General features: G+C 45.8%; 1 protein-coding gene and 1 non-coding gene across 2 annotated transcripts; one reads left to right on the forward strand and one right to left on the reverse strand.

The window, feature by feature from the left end:
• Positions 1–5,019: 5,019 nt before the first annotated feature.
• LOC120692356 (nudix hydrolase 16, mitochondrial-like) lies at positions 5,020–9,457 on the forward strand. Its single transcript, XM_039975629.1, has 4 exons — positions 5,020–5,277; positions 6,582–6,684; positions 7,258–7,341; positions 8,802–9,457. Exons 1-4 carry the CDS (start codon positions 5,207–5,209, stop codon positions 9,075–9,077), a joined length of 534 nt encoding a protein of 177 aa, XP_039831563.1. The 5' UTR covers positions 5,020–5,206; the 3' UTR covers positions 9,078–9,457.
• A 356-nt stretch (positions 9,458–9,813) lies between these two features.
• Positions 9,814–9,901, reverse strand: TRNAI-GAU. Its single transcript is given in 2 exon segments — positions 9,814–9,849; positions 9,864–9,901. It is a non-coding gene; the product is annotated as a tRNA-Ile (tRNA).
• Positions 9,902–12,095: the final 2,194 nt, after the last annotated feature.

Consider the following 12,095-nt stretch of genomic DNA (forward strand, 5'->3'; position numbering starts at 1 on the left):
ACGTCCCTCTACCCGGGAGCTATCCCCTCGTCGTTGACCCTGTCGTCAGCAACATACGTCTGTCCAAGGTGCTAATGGATGGGGGGTAGCAGCCTCAACATCCTCTACATTGACACTTTGGAAGCCATGGGAATCCCACGAGCCTGCTTGCGGGAATCCCTCTTCCCCTTCTACAGCATCCTGCCGGGCATGAAAGCATACCCGGTCGGCAACATCGACTTACCGGTCACGTTTGGCAGCAAATCCAACTTCCGCACCGAGACCCTCACGTTCGAGGTGGTGGACTGGAAGGGGGTATATCATGCCATTCTTGGGCGCCCCGCCTACGCCAAGTTCATGGCGGTGCCCAACTACACCTACCTCAAGCTCAAGCTGCCAGGCCCAAACGGTGTCATCACCGTGAGCGGCTCCTTCGAACAGGCCTACGTGAGCAGCCACGAGTACTATGACCTCGCTACCACCGCGGCAAACTCGGCTGAGCTCAACCAGCTTCGCGCCACCACCGCCGAGTGCCGCCCTGACCCTAGCAAGCCTAGCCAGGTACCGGCCTTCATCTCAACCGACGAGACCAAGTCAGACACGGTCGACAACGCTGACCCAACCAAGACGGTGCGGATCGGCTCCTAGCTGCCGGCCAAATAGGAACATGCGCTAGTCGACTTCCTCCGCGCCAACAAGGACACTTTTGCCTGGAAGCCGCCCGACATGCCGGGCATCCCAAGGGAGGTCGCCGAGCACGAGCTCCGCATTTTGCCGGGATCCAAGCCCGTCCAGCAACGACTGTGCCTCTTCGACGACGAGAGGCGCAGGGCCATAGGAGAGGAGATAGCTAAGCTTTTAGCTGCCGGCTTCATAAAAGAAGTCTACCACTCCGACTGGCTATCTAACCCAGTCCTTGTAAAAAAACGGTCAATGGAGGATGTGTGTCGATTACACCAGCCTGAACAAGGCTTGCCCCAAAGACCCCTTTCCTTTACCTAGGATAGATCAGATAATCGACTCCACCTCCAGGTACGAAGTCTTGTCTTGTCTAGATGCTTACTCAGGCTATCACCAGATAGCGATGAAGGAATCCGACCAGCTCGCGACATCCTTCATCACACCATTTGGCTCATACTGCTACGTGTTGATGCCTTTCGGTCTAAAAAATGCAGGGGCAACATACCAGCGATGCATGCAAGCCTGCTTCTCCGACCAGATCAACCCGCTGATCGATCCCGACCGACCGGACTAGCCTCGGGCGACGGTCGTGGTCTACGTTGACGACATCGTCGTCAAAACACCGCTCGCGGACGACCTGGTCGCCACCCTGAGCGCCACGTTCGCAAATCTCAAGAGATTCAATATCAAGTTGAATCCCGAGAAATGCACATTCGGTGTGCCCAAGGGCAAACTTCTCGGGTACATGGTGTCCGAGCGTAGCATCGAAGCCAACCACGACAAAATCGCAGCCATCACCAACATAGGGCCCATCCGCGGAGTTAAGGGTGTCCAGAGGTTAACCGGGTGCCTGGCGGCGCTCAGCCGGTTCATCGCCCGGCTGGGAGAGCGAGGCTTACCGCTGTACAAACTCCTCAAGAAATCCAACACCTTTGTCTAGACAGAGGAGGCACAAGCGGCCCTCGACCACCTCAAGGCCCTCTTATCCTCTCCGCCGGTGCTCATCGCACCAGATCCCTGCGAACCCTTTTTGCTCTACTTAGCTGCCACTAACCACGTGGTCAGCGCCGCTCTGGTGGTCGAATGGGAAGAACAGGGACACACCCTTAAGGTCCAACGACCCGTTTACTTCGTCAGTGAAGTGCTGACCGACACCAAGTCGCGGTACCCGCAGACACAAAAACTTCTCTATGCCGTCATCATGGCGGCCAAGAAGCTGCATCACTACTTCACCGAGCACGAGGTGTCGATCGTCACCTCGTTCCCACTCGGAGAAGTCGTTCGCAACCGCGACGCAATGGGACGGATTTCCAAATGGGCAGTTGAGCTGATGGGCTACGACATCAAGTTCGTGCCACGCACGCAATAAAGTCCCAGGCCCTGGCCGATTTCATCGCCGAGTGGACGGAAGTCCAAGCTCCGACCCCAAAAATCTCTCACGAGTACTGGACCCTCTACTTTGACGGGTCGGTCATGGGACCCGACGCGGGGGCCGGGAACGTCCTGGTCTCCCCAGAAGGAGGAAAGTTCTGGTACGCAGTTCGCCTCCACTTTCCTGCATCCAACAATGTTGCAGAATACGAAGCATTCATCAGCGTCCTCAGCGTAGCCATCGACATCGGAGCAACCCGCCTATACGTCTACGGCGACTCCAAGCTCGTAGTCGACTAGGTCATGAAGAACTCCAACTGTGAGATCCCCCTCATGGACGCATACTGCCAAGAAGTCCGCACGCTAGAAGGTAAATTCCGGGGTCTGGAGCTCCACCACATCCCACAGAAGCAAAACCCCGACGCGGATGCTCTCGCAAAAATGGCCGCCGAGCACAAGCCGGCGCCCAGCGGCGTTTTCGTCAATGACCTGAACGCGCTGTCGGCGCGAGAGAAGCAGCCGGCCGCAGACAGAGCAAAAACAGAGGAAGCAGAGCATGCGCAAACAGAGGGCCCCGCGACACAACAGGGGGGGCGTCCGCAGATGCTGCCTCCCCTCGTCGTAATGATGGTTGCCTCTGTGCACCACCTCATTACGCCAGTGAGTGTGACCGGACACCACCGGGCAGGCCTCGGTAAGACATCCCTCACCAGTCGCGCCGTCCGGTAACAGAACTACGTAAGATAGCCCCGCGGGTAAGGAACACGGGCTTCGGCTGACAAGACCGGAGGAGACCCCCGAACGACCGTCCGAATGGTCGCGCCGCCCCAACTGAGCCAGGATGGGACAGCACCGGGGGACGCACCGCCCAAGAAGATCGCCAGAATCATCCCTTGCCCCAGAAGATCGCCTGGATCAAGCCTGCCCACTCCCGACCGACCGAGTGGGCCCTGACGACTGACAAGGACGAATTGCACCCCGGCGGTGTCAAGACACAGTGCTAGATATCTGTAAATGGGGGCCCCACCTTGGACTATAAAAGGGAAAGCCCCCCACGTAGGAAAGGGTTGAACTCCCACGGGTTCGACACTGCTTGACCAGCTTGTAAGCTCCTCTCTGAACTTTGAGCACCCGGGCTAGAGAGCAATAGAGCGAGAACACCACCCCCCATACTGGACGTAGGGCATTTCAGGCCTGAACCAATCTAAATCCTCGAGTCTTTGCGTGCTAGACCATATCCGATCAAGCGCACAACAAACGAGCAATCGAGTAGTTTTATAGTCGCCCATTTCCCGCAGCGACAATATCCAAACCAACAATGAAACAAAAGAAAAACCCAAATCTAAGTGGAGCTCGTGCGCTATCAATCCGACATGCCACATTGAGCGTATGAAAACATTATGGTCTACACTTTTGAGAAATGCTATAGAAAAATTATATTTAAACATTTAAGACAAGAAGATATATATATATATATATATATATATATATATAAATGCTAACAATAAAAAGGCCATAAGAAACCTGCTTTTGAATATGAGGAAAGAATTACGTAACATGTTACCCTATCAAAACCCTTTCTTTTGAAAAAAAAACCATCAATGCAGTATGTTATGAAAATGTCAATTTATCTTTTTTTTAATGGACATACACTGTTGATATTGAGGAAACATATTAGCTCATCTATATCCTTTATTCAGAAAAGTATCTCCACGCAATGAAGCATATACAAACTAAGAAAAATTCCAAACCTAATCTTATTATACATCACATACTAACTTATCTACCTAGTTTCCTTTAGAAACACGGTAGGATGCGGTAATTTTCAAGCTTATCTATATCAGCAACACGTAGAATCAATTAATCTTATTGAAAAAAAACATTACCAACATACGGCACATACCCAAGCTAAGAAAAAACCAAATTCAAATAATGTCCATGCCATGTCAGTCCGACGTGCTATATATATGACATAAAACTTTCACAAGAGTATGCACTATTAAAGTCGAGGAAACATATCAACTCATTTATATCCTTTGTCGAGAAAAGTATCTCCACGCAATGAAGTATATACAAACTAAGAAAAATTCCAAATCTAAACAGAACTCGAACAATCTCAACTAATATATGCCACGTAGATTATATATCACATACTAATTTATCTTCCTAGTTTCATTTAGAAACACGGTAGGATGCGATAAGTATCAAGCTTATCTATGTCAGCAACACGTAGAATCATGAAAAAAATTATTATCAACATACGGTAGAAATTCAAGCTAAGAAAAAAACCAAAATCAAACGATGTTCATGCCATGTCAGTCCGACGTGCTATATAGACAACATAAAACTTTCACGAGAGTTTGCATTATTAAAGTTGAGAAAACATATCAGCTCATCTATATCCTTTATCCAGAAAAGTATCTCCACACAATGAAGTATATACAAACTAAGAAAAATTCCAAACCTAAACAGAACTCGAACAATCTCAACTAATATATGCCACGTTGATTATATATCACATACTAACTTATCTACCTACTTTCGTTTAGAAACACAGTAGGATGCGATAAGTATCAAGCTTTATTTATGTCAGCAACACGTTTAATCATGAAAAAATATTATCAACATACGGTACATATTCAAGCTAAGAAAAAACCAAAATCAAACGACGTTCATGCCTTGTCAGTCTGACGTGCTATATAAACAACATAAAACTTTCACGAGGGTATACACTTTTAGATAGAAAAGCGAAAAATTGTTGAAATAATTCTAAGAAAGAGGCAATTCCTGGTAACCCAAATACAAAATCTGCAAAAGAAATTTGTATCTCTGTAAAGAAAACCGAGCAGGAGAGGCACGTCACGCTGCCCATCACAGCCTCTAGATGAAAAGCTCCCAAGTCTCAACCCAACCGAAGCAGGCTGCGGCCCAGAAAAACCAAGCGGAAAAGAAAAGTAAAAAACAGGGCGCCCTCACGGCAAGGAACTCCGACCTCTCCTATCTCCCCCCCCCCCCCCCCCCCCCCTTGTCTCTCCTTTCTCTCTCTAGCCCCGCACAAATCTCTCCTCCCCCTTACTCGCCCTCGCCGCATTGCCCGCCGACGACCCCCCGCCGGATAGAGAGGAGGAGGAGCGGCGCGGCTGCGGGAGAAGCGGGTGGCGGCTGAGCGGGCGGCATGTGCGACCTGGTGGCCCGCACGGGCCGGCATCAGCAGCGGTACGAGGATGGCCGTCGGCTAGTGGCCGGGTACGCGCGGGACTGACTGACTGATTGATTCCCTTCCCAATTATTGCTCATAGTGCTTCAAAGTTCCCTTGCTGATTGGATTCGGTTGGATTGGGAGGCGGCGATGGCTACGTGCGTTCGGGCTCCTTGCCCGCTTGACCTAAATGCGGCGCCTGGTGCGGTGCGCGTTGTATTCTTCGCCAGCGTACGGCGCGGTACCACTGGTCCCGGTAAATGGATCGTTGCGGTGTGCCACCAGGGGGATCGATTGTTTCTTGTGGTGGATTTGCTGGAGTTTGGATATGCTTTTTTTTTTCTGTTCCCAAGAAAAAAAATTGTTGTGCGCCGCCAGGTAGTCATTTGTGAATTGTTGTATGCACTGAACAGGGAGGTCTTAATCAACGCGCAGTACTTAGCTTGTACACCTGATGATATTGATAGCGACAGTATTGAGATGGGTACTTGTTTATTTCACTTAGGTGGTGTATACTGTATAATATATGCTAGGGATTGTGGTGGGACGTGTCTATCACGTAGTGAAATGTGAAAGCTTTTTTGATTGCTTGTTTGCATCAAAATTAGGGCGTGATGGAAATGAATAGTGGTGTATACTGAATAGTCTGTCTCCCAATGTGTGATGCAGCCCTGTATTGCAGCTCAAATCAGTACTGATTGATAGAACAGTTCGGAATGGTCAGTATCATTGCTACTATTGTCGTCATTGATAGCAAAAGACACAAATCAGTGTTGATAGTCAGGTGTTTGTTCATGATTAGTGCCTTATTTTTACCCACATGTTTTCTTCTGGGGTCGTATATAGCCCCCCCCCCCCCCCCCCAGGCCCCAGCTAGCCTTGTGTCAAGTTTGTGACTTACCTTCAGCTTGTAGGAAGCAAGTTCCTATCACGAGACTTGCCAGGTATAATAGCAATAAGAGAATACGTAAAGCTTCTCAGGATATTACATATGGGCATGTAATTACCTTATAGAAGGTCTCCTGCGTCCTGGTATAAAAAGGGGATCAAAATTAACTCAAGTTTGATTAGTCAATAATATCTGGAAGGGTCATTTAGAGAAACTAGAAAGGTAACTGTCTATCTGTGTGTGGTTCTACTGCTCAGTGTGGTCAAGTTCTGCGTTTTACGCAGCATATATATTACTATTTCCCAGTTCCTCTCCGGAGTCCAGAGATGATTTTCACTTCAGAGAGCTGTTGTCTATTTTATCCCATGAAATTTGGTGTACCCTGTAACTCTTAGAAACTTGTTATCTTGTACTACAACCTTTGCATTTATGTATTGTCTGAATAATTTCATTGTTCTGCAGGTGCATACCATTTAGGTATAGAGTTAATAATGATGAACATAAGAAACTTGTGGAAGTTCTCATGATAAATTCCCAAAGTGGACCTGGTCTTTTGTTTCCAAAGGTACTGTACTTTAAACATCTAGATCTGAAATATCCATGCAACAATTAGAATACAATGGTGAAAGTTTCAAGTTTATCCCCCCCCCCCCATTGCTAGTTATTTACATTGATTGCAACTTTATTGCAAAACTGTTATATTTTTGGTGTTTTCATGTAACTACACTGGAAGACTTGTAATCCTGTGAGCAGTGCATAATAATATTTCGGCTAGTTCTTCCCAAGTGCCGGTGTGTCGTGCCTCAGAAATCCAGATGAAGCAACTTGGATGATTTGAGTTGCCGATCTGAATTCCTATGTCCTTGCTAAGAATTTCCAAGTATTGGACTGTTTATTAGCTTGTTTGCAAACTTAGATCTCGCACATTTTTTTATTTGGCTTCTTGATATGTTGGCCAATACTTACACATCTATATCTATGATGAGAATGTATCATTCAGATTAGTTTTCAGGTATATATGACATCAGCTTTTATTCATGTTGTATCCATGTCATTTTCATGAACTTGTCAGCTACATGGCACTGAGTACCATGGGCTACCATGTGGAAATTTTGTTATGTTTGTTTTCGTGTTGCAGGGAGGATGGGAGAACGATGAAACTGTTGAAGAGGCAGCAGCTCGAGAAGCTATAGAAGAGGCTGGAGTTCGAGGTGATATAGTGGTAAGATGCCTATAAAAGATGCTATTTTCTTTTAAAAAACTACTTTTCATTTTGCCTGTTGTCATTTAATATTGTTTTCAATAGTTAATGTACGCCATGTCCTGAAACATGTTTGCCTGTGCTTCCGTCTTGACTTATTCATGCAAGTGATATTCTTAGATGATATGGAGACTCAGTATTCATAGTACTGTATTAGAATTATCCCTTTAGTGCTAGGCTTAATTAGCAAGCTAAGCTAACATGAAAATTTATTATTATTCAGAATCGTGCTTTTGGTTCTCTTCTTTGGTCCTAATTTGTTGCTGTTATATTCCCCAGATTGTGGTTACTAACATACATTTATAATCTTTACAAGGGAGTTTGACTCCCTTGAAAACTGGAAGCTTGTTAAAAAGGTGAAATGGGTTATAGTTTTATATCCATTATCAATGTTCTTATGGCGTCGCCTAGGCGACAAGGCGCTCCCCTATTTTGGCCCGCCTAGGCGTTTTAGCCCGCCTAGGCGTCGCCTTAGCCCGCCTAGGCGGCTAGGCGGTGGTGACTCGCCACAACTCGCCTTAACGCCGTAAGAACATTGTCCATTATCCTCTGAATCCATCAAATTTCTGCTGTTGGTGTTTGTTTTTCCTTGGGGTGGATTCTTGTTGATTGATTCATGTTGAGCCAAGAACCCAAGAGTTCTGCACTCTTATAATCTTACTAGTGGCTTTTCGGCTGCAGTCTTCCTCACAAGGCCCACAAGTTTTGTGAGACATGATTCACATTGATTAATACCCTGTAGCTGACTGAGTTTAATGATGTGCAACATGTGTTACAGTTTCAACTTGCTGGTGGTAAAGAAATTATTTCTTGACTGGCCTGCACTTTTGTTAGATTTTTCATTAAAGTTTATCTAGCAATGCAAGCCAGGCATACATTCATAGTGGAAGAAACATGAGGTGCACATTGTGGTAGTGTTCTCAGTGGGTCATGACACTGATGTTGAACTAGTTACATCATTGCTTTATCGTTGCTTAGTCTGGTGTGTCCTTCAACTTCCAGAGTCTTAAGGTTGTAATTGACCTTATAATCTGAATGTTGGATAGCACAAATGAGGTGACATTTATTCTTCTCTTCTTACAATTTCTGCTTGTAACATGTAATGTATGATGTTTGCGTAGTGGAAGACCCATGAAATCAAAATGGCTATCTTTTCTAGAAGGTTCTCAAATCTCAATGAATGCATGTGTGCCAATGAAGATAACTTTAGCTTTTTTATCCTTGTGCTTAGTGCTTTATCATGGTGAAACAGTGTCCAATGCTTGACCATGATGACAATATGTGCTTATATGCTACTAGCTTTTATCTGTCATTCAAGTTTGTGAAATGCCTATTGCAACAACTTATTTGATCTATCTAGCAATCAACATATCTTGCCATTATACTCAAGCTTAAACAGTTCTATTTGCTTTCTGAATCAGCATCTTCTGGGGTTTTATGACTTTAAAAGCAAGACACATCAAGATGCGTGCTGTCCTGAGGGTATGTGCAGAGCTGCCGTGTTTGCACTGCATGTAAAGGAAGAGCTGACCTCATGGCCTGAGCAGAGCACCCGGCAGAGAACCTGGCTCACCATTCCTGAAGCTGCATCACAGTGCCGGTACCAGTGGATGCAAGAGGCCCTGCTCACAGGCTTTTCTGACTGGCACGACAAGTGGAGCAGAGGTGGCGGTGGTACTAACTGTGACCCGGCCTAACCGCCGAATCCATCAGGGGTCCTCCAATTTGTTCATGTTCTCTCTGTCCCTAGGCGCCAACCTTGCAGAATGCAATAATACAGTGTACTTCTCTTGTGTCTGGTTAGGCCATTGACCCTTGATGTCTCATGTCAGGATGGTTATCTAGTTTAGTGGGATGTGGTATATCTCATCAAGACGAGAATTCTCACAACTTTTAAGTGTCGATTCTCGTGCTTATTATTTCTCGGTTTCAGCTGCTGCTGTCGCGGTGCTGCAAGGACGCACTGTGCACATTTTGTAACTCGCTCCTGATTCTGGAGATGCGTATGCTATGTATTCCTAACTGCTATATAAGCCTATAATAACTGAAATCAAAAGGTCACCATTGACTGGAGTCACCGCCTAGTACGTGCACCTTGCAATATATCTTGCTTGAACTGAGGCTGGCTGGGAATGAGCCGGGTAGCAGAAATCTTGGTGGATACCGAGTGACGATGGTGGTAATTGCTATGCCGATCAAAATCAATTTGGAGAGAGAAATTAAAAAAGCGAAAATGTCTGGGGGAGTCGAAATAGGAAACTTTTAAAAAAGAGCTCACGGGGAATCGGAAAAGAAATTCAATCAGGGAAGAAATTGGAAAATTTCCATTGAAAAGAAGAGCTCTCATGTGTGCTGTGATGTAATCAAGAGATCAGTCAGCTGTGACGGACCCAACCAGTCACGTTAAGCATTTAAATCATTGCTCTTTTATGTGGGGGTGAGAGAGGCTCGAACTCTCGACCTCAGGATCACTCGCTTTTAGCTATCAGACCTACGCGTTAGCCAACTGCGCCACCACCCCATTTTGTTATGCTGTTCGACAAAATCTTACATATCATTTTCATTTCATCACAAGGCTGCCTTTTCCCTAATAAAGCAATTAATCAAGGGACATGAAGGCTCACGGTGAAAGAAAAATCCAAAGATATTAATATAAACACTCTTACATAGTTACCTATAAATAAATGCACAATCTCTTAGCATCGAGTGAAGATTCAGACGGTAGATATTAAATGATGTTATCACAAGTGCGTATTGCTATTGACGGGCATATTGCCTACCACCAAAAGAAATATCTAAATTAATGAGATAAATATGACAACAAACCTAGATTATCTCCAATAGTTGGTGGAGAGTATAAACACGCCCGCTGGCCATCTAAGCTATTCCTTATTTTTGGAATTGAGTTAGCCAACTCTAGAACAGATCATGCATTTGTTATCCGCAAAGAAAGTCAAAAGGCATGCACGCTAGCTGCTAGCTGATGATGAAATAATTTGTGTTAGATAGTGCTTTCGGTACCTTTTTTTTTGGTATGCTCTTGTTGGCTTGTAGGTACAAGCTTTGCCATATATCAAGTATATATGAAGGCTAAGCAAGCAAGGGCGCAGTTCCCAGAATAATTTCATCTCTTTCCAACATTCAAAAGTTTAAGCGTACACATATATCTTCCTTTCTTTTGGTCCTTTTATATGCCTTGAGGGCCTCTTTAGTCTCACATTCCAACCAGGCCTGAGATTCAGCCGAAGAACTAGGCCGCAAAGTACAGTGATTATTCTTCCAGTTCCATGGTACTAGTACTCTTATACCCAAAATTGAAAGAGCTGCGAAAGCGAGCTGATGAGAAGCAAAAAATTCCATTGCTTTGCCGTCGAAGTGCGCCGAAAGATGGCGTTTAATTTCCAAACGACTTTCTCGTGACGATGAAGCTGCTAATAAGACTATGAACTGTGCTGTTGAATTCTGTTGCAGAAAAGAATCCTAGCTGCTCGAAGCAACTTTGATTGATGCACTGATAGCTACTCTAGCAGATAGCAGATAGGTAGGGCATGATTGCATTCATGTGACAGAATCGCCAAATTAAAACTCAAAATTAAGTTAAATGGCCATCATTTGAACACATTTGGCTTAACGGTTTAATTTGACAGCTCTTTCGGAACGGATCTTCTGATCGAAACAAACACCAGTAGTCTCACACGAAGATGAACACAGGCAGTACAAATATGTTGAGTATATATAAATACAACTACATTATAGAGTAGGGTACATTAAGTTTTACAAACCTGGTTTAAGTACATAAAATAATATACAAGTGCAACTTCAGTTTAAAACAAAGTTCGATACAGGAAGCCTGACGTTTATAATACATAAAGAGCAGAGTCGAATCACACACTCAGCCCACGGGTGTGTGATTCGGTAACTGGCTAGGACTAAGCATCTGGTCCGGCCACCTCTCAACCATCCGCGTCAAGCTGGATGAACTTCGCACAACAAGGGCAGAAGTCTATCTCATTCTGACCTGAAATAGTTTGAGCCACAACCCTGAGTATACTAATACTCCGCAAGACTTACCCGACTATGGGTATACATAGCCCACTATCTAGACATGCACGGCTTTCTGGCTGTAGGTTATTTTGCGGAAAAGCAGATAAGAGTGAGTCCTTACTTTCAATATTTTAGCTCAAGATTAGGAATGGTTACCTATTTTCTACGGTTTGCATTTCTATACCAATCAGTGTGGAAAAACAATTGATTAGGTATCACTAGACCTGGGCATCCTCCGGGCCGGGTCGGGTTCAGGTCGGGCCAAAAAAACCCGGTGTTTTTTCTAGCAGCCCGTGCCCGACCCGACCCGGTGGCCGGGCCGTAAAATTGAGCCCGCACCCGACCCGACAGCCAGTCGGGTCGGGTCGGGTCGGGCTGGGCCTATGTAAAATGTCGGGTTCCTTCTGGTTTTTCGGATTTCGGGTCAAAAATTTTAGCCCGTGCCCGGCCCGTCAGTCATACCGGGTCAAAAATTTTGACCCGAGCCCGCCCATCAAACTCTTCGGGTCGGGTCGGGCTATTTTCGGGCGGGTTGGGTCGGGTCCGTCGGGTCGGGCAGCCCATGCCCAGGTCTAGGTATCACTATACTGATCATTTCATTCCCTTCCATATTCTTACTACGATGTGACTCGGAGATCAAGGTGCTCATGTCCGAGAGCGACTGACGGCGA

Source organism: Panicum virgatum, chromosome 9N (genome assembly GCF_016808335.1).
Source record: "Panicum virgatum strain AP13 chromosome 9N, P.virgatum_v5, whole genome shotgun sequence".
Lineage (NCBI taxonomy): Eukaryota > Viridiplantae > Streptophyta > Magnoliopsida > Poales > Poaceae > Panicum > Panicum virgatum.